Source organism: Montipora capricornis, chromosome 14 (genome assembly GCF_036669925.1).
Source record: "Montipora capricornis isolate CH-2021 chromosome 14, ASM3666992v2, whole genome shotgun sequence".
NCBI classification, from domain to species: Eukaryota; Metazoa; Cnidaria; class Anthozoa; order Scleractinia; family Acroporidae; genus Montipora; species Montipora capricornis.
In genome coordinates this window covers 45,927,811-45,944,545 of record NC_090896.1, presented here as the reverse complement: position 1 = coordinate 45,944,545, position 16,735 = coordinate 45,927,811, and the positions used below count along the sequence as shown (strand labels likewise).

General features: G+C 41.0%; 1 protein-coding gene across 1 annotated transcript; it reads left to right on the top strand.

The window, feature by feature from the left end:
- The first annotated feature begins 6,089 nt into the window (after window positions 1-6,089).
- Window positions 6,090-12,348, top strand: LOC138032348 (very long chain fatty acid elongase 5-like). Its single transcript, XM_068880008.1, has 4 exons — window positions 6,090-6,253; window positions 8,920-9,047; window positions 9,726-9,950; window positions 11,229-12,348. Exons 1-4 carry the CDS (start codon window positions 6,235-6,237, stop codon window positions 11,577-11,579), a joined length of 723 nt encoding a protein of 240 aa, XP_068736109.1. The 5' UTR covers window positions 6,090-6,234; the 3' UTR covers window positions 11,580-12,348.
- The last annotated feature ends 4,387 nt before the right edge of the window (window positions 12,349-16,735 follow it).

Here is a 16,735-nt window from a genome sequence, read left to right as displayed (position 1 = left end):
TTGCGATAAAAGTTCTCACATTGCGAAACAAGTTGCTTGATGGGTGTTACACTGGGCAACGTTTTTTTGCAACTTGTCTCGTCTTCGACGATCACATGAGGTTACAGGAACGTTTTCATTGGCTGGTGCCACAAAACGTAGCGACACAGTTGCACGCCAGATGTTACACTACGTAATGATTGAAAATTGCAGCGTTGCGAGAAGTGTTGCCCAAAGTAGAGCTGATTTCTACTTCTCGTAACGGTGACGCCAACAAAATGTTGCGTGGCCAGTTTCTGTGCCAGGGTATGTTACACTAGGCAATATTTCACGCAACTTGTGTCGAAACAAAATTGGGAGACAAGTGCACGAAAACTTGCCTAACCCCGAAAGCCAAATGACTGGTTTCCAATTAGCCTTTATCAGACCAATATCTCCTTCCTTTTTTACCTCAATCTGCAGGGACTTTATCCTTGCCGTATTAGACAGGGACAGCGCAGAGGAAGGGGCTGGGGGGGGGGGGGGCTTTAACCCCCCCACTTTTGTGCAAGAATAAAAATAAATTAAACAAAAAATAATTTAACAAAAGTAACGGAGTGAAAAATAGCAAAAAATCGTTAATTGTCTTAATTCGAAAGTGACCAGAGTTACTGGCAAAGACAAACGCGCAGATAAATAGACAGAATGAAGCATTAGTCGTTACAATTGTAACGACGAGACTTCACATACCACTAGTAATGCAAAGAAGAGATCTCTTAAAATTTCTGATTACTTTTCCAAACAAAATGGAAAACCTTCGTTATCTGGTGAGTAAACTCTGCTTTTTTTTTTTGCTACTTTTTTCTGAATCTGTTCTATAATTGAATTATTTCCAGTCACTTTTTCATGTGACATAGTTTTCAAAAATATTGGTCTAGTAATGTTTCATTTACTTTCTTTAAAAGATCCTCCGCCCAAAAGAATGTGTGAAACAATCAACTTCACTAGTCAAGTAGAAGCCACAATATCCAGTCACGAGTCGCAGCCTCCTCCAATCCAACGACAAGTTGATCAGACTACAGCCAGCGAAGCTGTAGAGATCAATATATCAACGGAACCATTCCAACCTGCGGATTTCAACTTTCCAAAAAAGCATTGTGGCAAACAGAATCGCACATTTCAATCCAAGTGGTTTTCGGAATTTCCCTGGCTACACTATAATGAGCAAAGCGATTCTGTGTTGTGTTTCATTTGCATGCAACAAAATACAAAATCAAATCCTCGAGCTGCCAGAAGTAAGGAAGTCTGCTTTATTTCTAAAGGGTTTTCAAACTGGAAAAAGGCGTTGGCGTGATTCAAGGAGCCTTCCGCCCAAAAAAAAAAAAATTCCTTCACGCATTCTTCTTTAGCACCCCCCCCCCCCCCCACCCCCCACTCGAAAACTTGCTGCACGGTCCCTGTTAGACCGTTTGGATCAATTGTTCTGCCTTTTGAAATTAAAAAAGCTTTCCAGGCCTTACGCATTGAGTCTCTACCGTAACAAGCGTTTATCCATTCAATAAACCTGAAGAGGGCTGGTGTTGGCCAGCCGAAATATTGTAACAACGCCTATATTCACGTTGTCTTGACCAACCCTTGCAGGATATTTTATATTACATTTCGGTTGATTATTTACAATCTCTTCTGTCTTTTTTTTTATTCTGTTATCGCTCTTTGGTTAGAGAGAAACCAAAAATACGTGTGCCAAGCCGGCATCACTAGTTAATTCTGTTGGGATATTTCATAACCGTTATACTTCGATGGATTTCTTTCCTTTGTAAGATGTGTGGGCGAAACTCTTCATTGTGGGCGAATCGTCTTGTGGGCGAAAACCTCCGGATACCTATCATAAAATATGTAAAGTAACGATCGTTCGGGTGAGTGAAGGACTGTTTAAGATGACATTGACTGACTTCCGCTCAGGTTGTCGAAACGTCAGCCATTTCCCAGCCCAAACTTGGACAAAATTCCAGTCCCTGCTACTAAAATCCCAACCGGAGTTATGATAGGGAAAATATAATTTTAGAGCATCGATATGCCACTGTGAAGCAGTTAATAATAAGTCTCAAAACGAAATATGAGATTACTGGAGAACGGAGACAATAAAGTCAGTGCGAGGTATAATTTGACTGTATCTGCATGGGATTGCTTACCCAAGTTTCCGCTATCACCTGGCACATGAAAGCATTCCCAATGGTGCAGTCTCCCATTTCTCATGACCAAATTTATCAACATAAGTATCCTCACCAGTATCTTCCTCGGAGTCTTCGCCCTCTTCATTAGACCCACAACAATCGCTAGGCCGAAGGACTTGCAGATCGGTAGGGTATGATCAAGGACGTTTCTGTTCCTGGTCTAGGGAAGTTAATTCGTGCTGGTCAAGCCGTATTGGAGGTTGGGATGTTGTAGGTAGGGAGCTTTGTGGTTCAAGAACAAGTCTGTTACTGAGCATCAGGAAGGTCCTCACTTTCACATGGCAGTGGCCAGGAACGCAAGAAGACCGCATATTTGATATCAGGAATTTTGAGCAGAACTAATACATGAGAGCCTCTGATAACTGCAAATCCCATTCTCGCCAAGGACTCTTTATCTCCCATTCCCAATAACAAAATCCCACTTCCCAATGACCATTTTTACCCCTTCATGACCCTCTCATCTTTAAAAACAGTCCATCTCAGGACTACACTCACCCGGACGATCACATGCACATAAATTAATTAGCGTCTTCAGTTCGCCATTTCGATGCGTCAGGTGACACTATGCCTCTGGACTAAATAAATTGTTTAATGCGTCTTTGAAGACGTGTTAAACGAAAACGGATCCCGGGTTCAAGACACGTTTTGCCCACTCGTTGAACTTGTTCCTGGTAGTCCGTGGTTCAACTTCTCAGCAGCACTTAAGCTTGTAAATAGCCAACTCAGTGGTTTGCCTCCGACCAGTTGGGATTCTTAACAATTGTTGTTGTTACGTTTTGTCGTTTCGTTAATTGTGTTTCATTGGTCCTGAAAAGCCCCTTTGGGGATTGGTATATATATATATATGTATTTAATGAGTAGTCACAATGTGCGTACGCGCGTGCGCAACCTGTTGGGTTGCCGTTGGTTACGCAAAAAAAAACCACACATCTAACATGAGGACAAAAGAAATGTTGGAAGATGTTGGTTCGAATGTTTGATGCTGTATCAAATGTTTTTTAACATCATCCGACATGTTGAAAGGTCATCAAACTCTGTGACCAAATTAACGCTGACATGCTGATTTACCCAGTATGTTTGATCGTCCAACATTGATCGTTTTGCTAGGCTTTAGATCGTCCAGACGGAAGCTAAGATCGGCGCACAAAGAGACCATCATTGCATATGCATAGTTAGGGTTGATCATATGCATAGTTAGCGTGTTGAGTTTCCGGGAAGCTCAACACTGGACAACTTCTGGGGAAAACTGTAATTGCCCTGAGCGGGATTTGAACCCACGTCCCCCTGTTCACTAGTAGGGTGTGATGACCACTACACTATCAGGACAACCATGCTGGCAACATGGCTGATTTATCACTTAATGTGTGGCATTTACGTGGATCTCCCTAATGGGCCAGTTTTTCTATGTGACTGACGCTGGATCAACATGTGAATCACAGGCGGACAAGGGTAATTAATGTAAATAGTCAGTTAAGTAGATCCCTTGAGCCAACAGCGCATCACCCCCAGGAGGATCGCAAATGGATTCACAGTCCAAGTTGAGGAGAAATTGAGAGAAGTTTACGGGAAACTCAATACTGGACAACTTCCGTGGGTTCGTTTCGTATTGTCATTGGTTTCACGCGTAGTAATCACCGATTGTTCATCACTTGTTAATTTTTTGCGAATATGTGTTATCACGCCCTGTTATGTAATCATCTTTGTAATGTTTTGTTATCTTTTACACTGTAAACTTATTTAAGGAAATTGTAATTCACTTGCACTGCAACTGATGAAGGTCACAGACCGAAACGTCTTTTTATTAAACCTTTTATCATTTTAAGAATTTTTACTGTATATATTTTCCTTCGCTCGAAGTTGTCCGTCCTCGTTCTCTATAACAATTTTAAATTATCTTGTCAAGGTTTGGACTGTGAATCCTTTCGGATCCTTCTGGCGCAGCATCTCTGTTGGCTCGAAGCATTTTAACTATATATACTATAAACTAAATTTAAACTATATATATATATATATATATATATATATATATATATATATATATATATATATATACATATATATGAAGTTTGAAAGGACCAAGGACGGACAACCCCTGGAAGACATTTTCATTGGGAGAAATGCGCTGTTGGCTCGAGAGACCTTCTTAACTTGTACACAAATTGTCCTCTTCTCTCTCGTCCGCCTGTTGTTTGTTACGAAATACTGACTGATCCATTTTGAATGAAAAACACATATGCCGTGAGTGGGAATCGAACCCGCGTTCCCTGGATTACATGTCAGGTGTGCACCATTGCACCACTGCACCCATCACTGACATGTAATCCAGGTAACGCGGGTTCGTACTGGCTCGTGACTACATCGTTGGATTTCCAGTTCTTCATTCTAAATATAATTTGGTATTTCTGGTAGCCTGTGAATCTTCTTCGGATGATCCGATGTAGTCCTGTTCCTGAATGATAAAACGCCGGGGAGCCCCGCGGCTAACAAATCACCTCTCTGATTGCTCTGGTGTCATTAGGGTTGTCGTGATGATGCAGTGGTTAGCACACCTGACATGTAATCCAGGGAACGCGGGTTCGATTCCCACTCACGGCATCTGTGTTTTTCATTTAAAATGGATCAGTCAGTACTTCGTACTGGCTCGTGACTACATCGTTGGATTTTCAGTTCTTCATAAACGAAATAATAGTTCACCTGGGAACCCAGTTTGTGGGGGCAAGACTTTCTCAGAATTTTAAGACTATTTTAGCGTTTCTCTGCCCCTAGCTCTTCTCAAAGCCTGCAGGGAGCAGACGCATTTTTCGCAGGATGCTCTTCTCACAACCAGCCAAGAAGACTGAATAGCGAAAAGGGATAGTAGTCGATAATAAAGTTGTACTGCAGCAGTGAACAGGGGCACCCAACGGTAATCTTGGGTGAAATACGTGTTCGGGAGAGTCAAATTGTTCTAAGAATTTTCGGTTTTACGTTTCCAGTCGAGACAGCTACAGATTTCTTTACTAAAACATCAACTAAAAGATTCGCAACCAGGAAAAAGTAGTCCCTTACGTTTTCGGAAGGGGTATTTTTGCAATTTTTGGCACTTAAAAAGGTCACCTAGCAGTTTCGGATGAGCAAATGGTTCGGTTGGAAGTTCTTAGAAGGTAACATTCAGCCAGAAATTTCTGAAATGAAGAGATCATTCCCTAAAGTTTTCGGACACTTCAATTTTGATCTAAGATCAGTCCGAACAGATCAAATTCTCCTAGGTGATAGTCTTTGTATATTACAAGGAGCCTAGAAACGTCTCTCAAAGGCTTTTGGCTTAATTCGCTCGCTGGGTGCCCTTGGTAGAACTGAATGTTGTTTTCATCCACTTATATATTTATTTGAGCATTAAAACAATTAGATGGATAAATTAATTTAAAAGGAGATATGACATGTATGTCCTTTACGTTTAAATATTCATTTTTTAAACAATTATTTATTTATCTACTTGTGTATTTTTAAATATTCATTTTTTAAACAATTATTTATTTATTTATTTGTGTATTTTTTTTTATGTATGAACGATTCAATCATGATGTATAGTGTTCATTATATATTTTAGATATTTAGTTTTTATTTGCACGACCCTACAAGCTGCCGAGCTTTAAAATTGTTTAACATAAAGGCTGTCTATCCATCTGTCCAACACCAAATGAAAGAACCATGAGAGGCTTCTTCTATTGTGAGGAGCAAGGCATAAATCGACATTTTAATTAGTTTTTTCGTTAATTTCTGATTGGCTAAGAAAGTGGCACGAGATCTTTAAGCCAATCATAACATTTAGCTATATAGCGATGAACGTAAGTGGGCTTGAGAGTGACTTACACCGCGTCACGCAGACGCAGAGACGATCACATGTAAGATGCAAATTGAACTTTAGAACAGGATTTGCATTTTGAGGGGACGTCAAGGCATCATCCGAGTGTCACGATCTCATGCTGGAAAAAACAGACTTGATCTTTTTTCCAGCTCTTCGATCCAACAAGAGCGGGCCGTTGTGGAGACACTTGACAACATGGGAATGACGTTCGTAGGCAAGTATTTACGCGTCGACAACGTAGAATGTACAAGACTGTTTACAGAACAATAACTTATCAGACAAAACACACTTGGTGTTCACCACGGCGTTTAACAATTCGTTTGTGCACGGGTATAAATTTTAAAGGGAAGTCAAGATGGGAACTACTTGCGATTTCTAAAGGGCTAGTTGTTCCTTAACCGCTGTTTAATTCAAACAGGGTTTGAATTTTTTAATTCAAAGCAGGGCAGTGACCGAGAACAATTAAAACACACATACGGTATACAAAGCCCTGACGTATGGGCTCCTACCTGACCTAAATCGTCCATGCGAGAATAATTAGCTTTATTAGAGCTCATCCTAACATACCGTGCGATTGCAAGCATTTTTCCAGCTTCAAACAGCAATGATATTTTACTCAATGGTATATGGTAATTTTGCCACGTGTACTGAGAGAGTCTATCATCTTTTACATAGATTTGATTTGTATTTATAAGCACACCGCTCTTGATTTCCGATTAGCTCCGATTGAATGTTATATTTCTTACGAGATAATACTGGGACTTTCCTCTCCCGTCGATAAAATACGAAAAATCTAAATATAAGAGTGAAACTCGATTGTAAAGACCGCGCTTTAGTAATATGTAAATCAAACTGACGTTTAAATAACAACATGAGCGTGACAAAAGAGGTAAGTTACTACAATAACACTGAATAACAATACAATACAATATACGCTTAATCCATGTAAGGTCCCGAGGGAAACAGTTTTGTTTTCCCGAGAGTCCTGATGTTTCCCGAGACGAAGTCGAGAGAAACATCAGGACTCGAGGGAAAACAAAACTAACTAGTTTCCCGAGGGACCAGACATAATTCGTCTGGACGAACTATCCAGCTAAGTGCGTCTAAAGTAGATACTTTGTCCAGACGCATAATGCGTCTTGTGCTCGTCTTTATACTAGATGAATGACGCTGGAAGTTGCCCAAGTTCGTCTCAGACGAATTATGCGTCTCTAGCCATCTAGTATTAAAAACGGCCAAATTTAGTCACGATGATAGTTAAAGCTTTCGCTTGTTGGAAAAAGCGAAAATGCAAAAGAAAAAGCTACTTGCATGCAATCATTAAGTAAGTACCTATGCTTCATATATTTATATTTACAGAATAAAATCACAACAACTAAGAACTTTTTTACCTATCAGACAGCTTACTCTCTATATAGCACTATGGCTGAGGTGTATAAGGAAGGCAACTGGTATAAAGGACGTACGTGAAATGTTAAAGCAAAAATTGTAAATTTATCCTAAGGCGATCTCGTTCCCTCGTAAAATAAAATTTGGTCTTCGTCAATTTAGGATCTCCCAGGGGTTAGGAACATGGCTAATAAGTGGGGAACCGGGAACAAAGACAAAATATCTCAGGCAACTAGAGAACATAAACCATTTTAGAGATCAAAAAGCTGAGAACAAGTTTGGAAGTAATTTCGGGAACAAGGAAACATAAGATTTCGAAAGGGAACTAGGACTCCCCCTCCCCCCCTTCCCTCCCCCCAACCTTCTCCTCCTCCTCCTTCCTGGGAGGCCCTGTCAATTCGGCGAAGAAATGGCCGAAACGTAAAAGGCCGCGGCACATTCGGGGCGTGCAGACCCAATGTTTTTCTTCACTAAACCAAGAGAGTCTGAAGGTAAGAGAAGTAATCCCGCAAATTGGCCCTGTTCCCATCGTAATCCCTCTTAAGTTACTTTTAGATCTCCTGCGAGAACCGGTTTTCCCACGAGGGTTAACTGATAGTCAATTATATGTCCCCATTTTTACCAATGTTGACAGCTGAGCGAATTCCCAGGCAATGATTCGCGTCGTTCGCGAAAATGGGGACATATGATTGGCTATCAGTTAACCCTCGTGGGAATACCGGATCTCGCAGGAGATCTAAAAATAACTTAAGAGGGATTACAATGGGAATAGCTTCATACTTTGTTGACTAAATCCATTCCGTTGCGTCCTCTTCGTTGCTTGAGATCCCTTTAGAGAACGATTCGGCCTTCAATTTTAGGCTAAAATGTTTCGCGGTTCCAATGTACATCGAGCGGTTTTCAAATGAGTGTCGTAAAACCAAAACCAAAGTGATTACCTTGGCCAATCAAAAAGGACGGAGACGATCCAGTAAACCAATGAAAGCTCGAAGTAATTACACGTAGCCGACACAAAGCGCGGGAAAATGTGCTCGCGCAAGCCACGATTGATTTTGGTTTCACTTCTGATTGGTTGAAAAAGTGGCGCAAGAACTTTGAACCAATCACTGAGTGAAGTAATGCAAAACCAAATTAATTCGCATCTTTCGACACTCAATTGAAAAGCGCTCTAGGGGCTACAGTACCGATAGCTGGTCGTATTAAAACGTAAACGGTGCTTTGACTTACTAACTTTCGACATATGCTGAATAATAGCTGAAAGCTAACTATTCGACGTTCGGGTCGTCGGTATCGGCGTTTTGCAAAAAAAATGTCAGCCGTTGGACCGGAAACTTATGCACGGGCGCGAAAGAACAACCTATGAATTCTTCAGCGCACACAAGGCACTGCTCTTCTCTTGTTGGAGAGCCTTTTGGGCGTGTCTTGAAATGATCTTGGTTAATTTTTGTTAGAGTTTCCTAATTAACATTGCAATTGTCATTTTAATTTCAGAATTTTCGCACTACTTTGTGAATGGTGTACTCAAACTTCGTAGTCTTCCAGTAGTTGTCATTTATCTACTGTTTGTTGCTATCTCTCCGCTTTGGATTCGCGTTTTTCGTCCTTTACAACTCCGCAAGGTGAGCACAATTGAAGAGGAAGGTGACCGTTCTCACGCTAGAAGACGAACAAATCGTCCTTTGGTTTGGTGGACCAATTCCTCTAGTGTTGTCCGACGTAAATACATAAAAGATGGACAATGGACCAACAAACTGGATAAGTTTGACCGCTTGATGACTGGCACTAGTTAACCTTCTTTGATATCTTCCCATAAACCATCGCTAGTTCCATTTCCCCGCGTCTTCAGGTCGACTGGTTCGTCTGGACGGACAAAATCGCCTTCCTAGACGGACAAATTTTATACGACTAATTCGTCTAAAAATTTGCTCTTCCCGTTTTCACATCAGGTGATTTGTCCGTCTGAGACGATTTGCTCGTCTTCTATTGTGAAAACGGCCAATAAATGAAAACTCAAGAGAAAAAACAGATCTTTGCTTTCCTAGAATGGAATTCTTTCACTTCTTTATCAGGAAGGCGCGCGGAGTAGGGCGAAGAAACTCGCCAAAACGTGAAAAGCACATCCAGGGAATGCAGACCCAACGTTGTTCTTCTCAAAACCTATTCCGTTGTGTCCTGTTCGTTGCTAGGGCTCCTTGACTTAGAGAACGATTTGGTCTTGAATTATTGAACAATTTCCGTTTGGACAAGCCTTAAAGCAAGGGATGTTTGCTCATTTTGATTCTCATTCAATTAAACAGGTTCTCGTTGCTTACAACTTTGGCTGCAGCTTGATCAGTCTTTACTCCGTTGGTTTTATCGTTGCAACTCTTGCTAGAAACTGGCCCCGATCGCTGTTTGACGTGCAAGAGGACGCGCTGGTGAAGCACGCTTTCTGGGTGTATTACATGACGAAGTATTTCGAGCTCTTGGACACAGTCTTCATGGTTTTCAGACACAGACAAAGGCAAATCTCAGTACTTCATGTAAGATTTAAATTTAAACTGTTTGCTAAGTCACAATCACAGATATAGACCGTTTTTGTCTTGATGCTAATCATCCTCCCTAGCCTCACTTTGGAGCAAAGATTCTTTTGAATTTTGTTCGTGCTAACGAGGCTAGTGAGGATGATTAGCATAAATACAAAAGAATAATTACTTAGCCGCCATTTATGAATACGGTCTATGTCCAGGGACCCGTTTCGCGAAAGTCCGGAGAGCTTGGCTAATAACCATGAGACTTAAATAAAGTGATTGTTATTATTATTATTTATATCACGTTCTGATTGGTCAATGACGAATGCATTCATAGGTTGTAGAGTGCAAAAAAAATCATGCAATGCAACACAGGCGTTGCTATGGAAACACAGCGATAAAGTAATTTTCATAACTATATAATAAAAAAAAGGTGTGTCCTTGGTAGTGCATTTCGGGGTTTTGTTCACTTTGGATGTTTTGAACGTTCTCAAAATTGTAATCGTGCCCATACATCACGAAATGTACTCTAGCTCGCGTTACTTATCACATGGTTTTCGTTACTAACCGAAAAACTTATGGGTTCTTTCGATTGTTTAGATAAGAAATAGACTAAAGTTGCGTTCGTTACTGTTTGCCCATGCCCTGAGCCGTGAAACCATCCCGGCGAACAATCTCAGAGTTAATAACTATTGACCGAAGTGGAGGTGGCTAGTGGTTTATATTGCGGCGAGGTAAATGTCCACCACTGGCACCGGCATTGAGATGAACTGTTGTTTTAGCATACACTAAAACAGTGAGATAGTATAGCACAAAAAAGATGATTTTAACTCATTTATAGTCCTGAAACGATTACAATATTTTCGGGCGCAAATCCCGCGCATGTTGCTCGGAGGAAGCTCGGAGATGAATAGCAAAGGATATTCGGATTTTGAGTAGCCAATCAGAGTGCCAGATATCCACCGTTTTAGTAGATACTAATATTGGTAACAGCGAATGGATTTGGGGCTCGTTTTAATATCTTACCCAGCAGTCCATCTCGAAATCATAACAGTTATAGTTGATTTAAGTAGACCCACCCCCTCTCCCCACCGATTTCAAAGAATTAACACTCCATAGACCGTATTCATAATTGGCGGCCGAGAACTTTGTGTCATCATCCTCACTAGCCTCACTTTGGAGTAAAAGTTCTTTTTGAGTTTGTTCGTGCAAACGAGGCTAGTGGGAATTATTAGCGTAAAAACTAAAGAATAATTTATGAATACGGTCTATGAAATTTATGTTTTTTAGGTTTACCATCACGCTTCCATTCTGATGCTGAGCGAATACGCAAATACCTATGGTAACTGGCCTGCCATTTCCGTACCCCTTGGTCTAAATGGGATCATCCATGTCTTCATGTACTTCTATTACGGCCAGTGTGCGCTTTACCCCAATCAGAGACCAGCATGGAAGAAGAGCCTCACACAGCTGCAATTAATACAGTTCATGATTGGCCTGTGCCATATGATCGTAGGATATCTGTATCACGGATGGTGCTATTATGGAATATTTTACGAACTGACGATGATTTCACTGTTTGGTAACTTTTACTACCGAGCCTATCTTACAGAAAGAGCGTCCGCCAAGAAGCTCGAGTAACACAACCATATTAAAATCAAGAGTCCATCATCCAAGAGTAAGATTTACCCAATTTGGCTTATCCCCCACCAGCGTCAGGAAAGTGTCTATTTTTAAACCAAGTTTTGCGGGAAAATAAACAATAGCTATATTCACGGTTTACAAATAATTCTTTTGATATTTAAATTTTGCCAACCACAGAACAAAAGAACCTTGTTTCGACAGCCAATAGATTATATAATGACAAGAGGTGACGTAACGGTGAGTATCGCTATGGACAAAATGGGCTAACTCAATGTTGTACCCGATTCAAACCCTTTGGGAATAAAACGTTTTGTTCCAGGAATTACCATATCATTTAAATGTGAATGCTTCATCATAATGTAAATAGAATACACAGAATCTTATCCTCGGGAGATTCGAATTGAGTACAACATCGAGTTAGCGAATTTGAGCTATTGTTTATTTTCCCGCAAAACTTGGTTTAGAAATAGACACTTTTCTGCCCCTGATGGGGACAAACCTGACACCAGATTCTTACTCTGGGGTAATGCACTCTTGTATAAATTATATCTCATTTTCCTTTAGTATGGTCCCTTGAGGATTGTCTCACTTGCATACAAAAGACACATGATGCCATCAACAAAATCTCCTGGCGACGCTTCCTAACTTTTTACACTCTGGCATTCCTGGTCCTCATTGTAATGATTAACAGACGCACGTAAAATGAAAATCCTGCGCGTGTATCACGAACAGAACTGAGACAATAAATGTTACTTTGAAAGACAAAGATTATTTTGGTGTTCTTCAACGGAACTGCAGTATTAGGTCTAAGCATCGATGTTGAATCGGTTAGCCTTACTGTTATTTTGTTGGGTACCCCTATTAAAATACCTTTTAAATTCTTATTTGGGAATTTTTCAGCATCTTCTCATGTTTTTTCTTTGTTTTGGTCGTAGATAACTATCCTAAGTTTAAAATGAGTTCAACTTATGTAATTTCACGCCGAGGGAACCTAGGGTTTTGTTGGATAGCATCTTATGCTGACATTTTTCCTTTTTGGTGTCACTCACCGTAGACCGCCGTGATTCTTTTGATCAAAAAGGATAACGACCTCTGCTTGTTTCCAAGGGTTGTGTTTAGAATGGATCTGCCTCAGTCAGGTGGGACGGTATACATGCTGACAAATACATTACCAACAACTTCAGGGACAAACAAGGAGAAGAAAACCGGTCTTTCTGTGCGCTTTAAGTTAATTAAGTATATCGTTTGTAGGGTTAAAGGAAGGAACTTTATTTGAGTGTCTAATCTTCTTGCGCTGGAGCACTAATAGACCATATTCGTATTCTCGGTATTGGACTGGAACTAGCTTGCAATGGAGGCTAATGCGGGGGAATCTTTTCAAATGCAAATACATAGCAAGCTAGTTCCAGTCCAATACTGAGAATACGAATATGGTCTATTGGGGATATTGTAAATTCAAATTAACAAATCAACGCAAATCAAATCAAATGTTGGTTTTTGAGGAGAGGGGAAAACCGGAGTACCCGCAGAAAAACCTCTGGGTGCAGAGAAGAGAACCAACAAACTCAACCCACATATGACGCCGAGTCTGGGAATCGAACCCGGGCCACATTGGTGGGAGGCGAGTGCTCTCACCACTGCGCCATCCCTGCACCTGGATGTGAGATGGTAAAGACCCAACGAGGCCCATGTACGAATCTGTACTATTCAAGCTTGAAGCACTTGTTTGAGAATTCTTGGTTATTAATGACCGCCGAGGGTGTAGCGTCTAACCTAATGTCATGTATTTGTCAACTGACTGCGGCACATCGATCTATGCATTCCAGTCACGACCGTTTCCAGGGGCGGATTTAGGGGGGGGGGGGGGGCGAGGCGGCCGCGGCCCCCCTTTAAGTTCGTCGGAGATTTTTTTTGTCAAAATGTACAATAAGTTTATCATTTTGTAAGCAGTCTGTTGGAGCTTTTGATTTTTTTAGCTAAAGCGTGATTTTTCGCTAATAGTATGACCAAAGTTGTGCGAATAAACTTTCAACTTACAGGCGCTAATATTATCCTTTCGAAATGAGGAAGAAGACTGGATGCGAAATACTTGCCTACAGTCAACCTATCTTACAGAGACTGTAACAACGTAAAATCTTAATGCATATATATATAATTATATATATATTGTGACTTTGAAGCAAGAGTCAAAAACCATGCATCATTATAACCAGAACTTATAATTTTATTCAATATGGAATCCTGATACATTACGTTCCAGATTGCACCAGAGTGCATGTAAGAGTACCCAAATTTTCAAAATTTTCTGGGGGGGCATGCCCCCAGACCCCCCTAGAAAGTAGCGCCTAAGGCGCTACTGAGGCGCGCTAACGCGCGCTGATTAGTATTCTTGTTCGGCCCCCACTTTCAAAAAATGCTGGATCCGCCCCTGGTTTCCGAGCTCGGAGGTCCGCAAATATTGAACTTCCGGTTCTTCTGAACAGGATCAAAAATTTAAGACAATCACGGGAGTTTCCAACGGTATCTAAAATAGTCCTTTAGTGTATCTGCGCGTATTTCGGTTGTTATCGATTCCTGCATGGTTAGGCCTGATCTGATTGTGTTGGTAAGATCGCGAAAAGTGCTCATACAGTGATCGATTTTTCAAAAAAAGAATCCTTGAATTTTAGGAAAAAAAGTTTCCCTGGTAGCAGAGGTCTCTTTTCTTTTTGCGTTCGCTGGGCTGACGAGTGCGGGACTGAGAGACCTCCACCGTGGATCCAATTTTACTTTGATCAAACAGCCGACCACAACCTTCTACGGCATTCTTCAAACCGCATACCAAAGGTTGCCAGGTCGTCTTTTACGTAATCGGCCAAACTGATCGCCAAAATCGGCGATATTGGAGTAAAAAAGGCCAAATTGCTAAATGACGCGAATGTTACCGTAGGTTGGCTAAAAACGGCAAATACGCGACAAAAGAGGCGAATCAGGCCGAGAGAAGAGCGTGCGTACTGGGTACAAGGTTGCAACAGTGCTAATTGCGCAATTGAAGTCAGATCAGTCGGATTACAAACAGCAATTCGACTATCAATCGAGTATTGATTATGAGTAGAATACCTAATAATAAAAAAAGTGTGACAACAAAATTTGAAAAGGCCAAAACAGGCCAGAATCGTTTTGGCCGGCTAATTATATTATTTTCCGGGCCAAACGGATTTCAAAAAGGCCAAATTCGAGTTATTTGGCCGAAAAAAGGCCAAACTGGCAACCCTGCACATACCCCATGACATGTTTACTGAGTGTGACTTTAGCCCGCTGCGTCTCGCGCACTGCTTTACAGTGATTCCGCTGCTGTTAAGTGTGCCCACACAACATGAAATATCACGTGAGTATTTGGTCGCTAAGTAACCGCCGCGCGTGCTCAGCACTGTGAGTTTCAACCCAGGGGCCCGTTTCTCGAAAGTCCCGAAACTTTACGGGTCATTTTCGAGGGTCACAATTCCCTTTGTATCTCAAGAACGAGGAGGGTTTAATTCGTCAAACTTCACAGTTATTTTTCTTGTTGTTACCTTGAAAACATGTCGAAAGACCGGCTTTCCAAAACAAGCGGTTGGCAATTTCTCAGATGGCTTTTCGGGCCCGAAAAGTTTTCGGGACTTTCGAGAAACGGGCCCCAGGCCAGAGGTCTCTTATGCCGCACTCGTCAGCCTAGCCAACGCAAAAGAAAAAAAAGACAAAAGACCTCTGCTATCAGGGAAGAAAAAAGTGCGCAAAAGTTGCTAATAATGTTTGAACATTCCCTTCGCGTTTTTAATTAGTATGCTATATTTACTGGGCCTTTCAATAACATGCGGACTCTAAAATTCAAAGCTCAATCGACAAATGCGTTTTTCGCTACCGTCAATCAAATGCTCGGCTGCTCCTCCCAGCTTTTGATTATATTGTCTGAATTGTGCTCAATGATTTGATTTGATTACTGTACGCTCGAAAATAGTCGAAGCTTGGAGGAGCCGCCGAACATTTGATTGATGGTAGCGAAAAACGCATTTGTCGTTTGACCTTTGAATTTAGGAGTCCGCATGTTATTGAAAAGCGCAGTAACAAGAATTGGCTTTCGCAGTACTTAGAAATGATCCTCAAACGCAACACTGACTTAGTTGAGTGTTCAATTATTCAACTCCATGATCAGACAAATAACCCTGGTTTGCTGAAAACCGGTCTTCGATTCAAAATGTTGTAACTTGTTCAAAATACAAAGAGAGAGCTAATATGTTGCCCCAAAATGCAAAACAAATTTTCAAAAAGTGCCCAGCGCAATCGAAGTAGGCCTATTTCTAGTGCTGACTTTAAGAATAACGGCGTCAATTCTCTGGACAACATTACGGTTTTTGTGACGTCATCTGAAGTCGGTCTTGTTGAAAATTTCGTTTTAAACTTGGGTTTATTTGCGATTTTGTTGAAATATTGCTGTTAAGTTTTAAACTTCAGTTTAACCGACTCCACTCCTTAACTTGGATATTGAGTGTAAAAATGCGGACCTTTGGGGTGGGGGGGGGGGGGTTGGTGCGAACGCACCCCGTGCACTCCCCTGGTTACGGGACTGCTACATCACGCAAAATGAAGTAATTTCATGACACCCCAAAAGTAGAATGAAACATTGCAATAACCACTTAAAACTGTTGAAAAACATAAAAGAAATACAGCAAAAGAAAAGAGAATCGTGAATGGACACAAATGGAAAAGATTGAAATGGATTGCATTTGGGTAATCTTGAAAAATTGTGACGTATGGTGGCGGGAACGCGGCAACCACGACAAGTCACAATTATTCAAGATGGTGGCGCCCAGAAAATTTGAAAGCTAAAACAAGCGTTTTTGAAATTCATTTTTTTCGGATACAAACGGTTTCACTGGAAAAAGTTTGAACAATTTTAATTGTTAACATTACGTTCTGTGGTTTGAACTTATTTTGTTGTTTTAGTGGAGGTTTCCTTTAAGTGGTAACAAAAAAAAAAAAAAACAAAATAAAACAAAACAAAAGAGAACCAAACAAAACAAAAAAAGCAAGCCCGGTTGACACACCGTATCACCCAGTGCGGCCAACAAATAAATATACTAGGTGAAATGTTCATCTTGCCTTTTCCTTTTAGCCCATCAGACACTTGAGCCTGT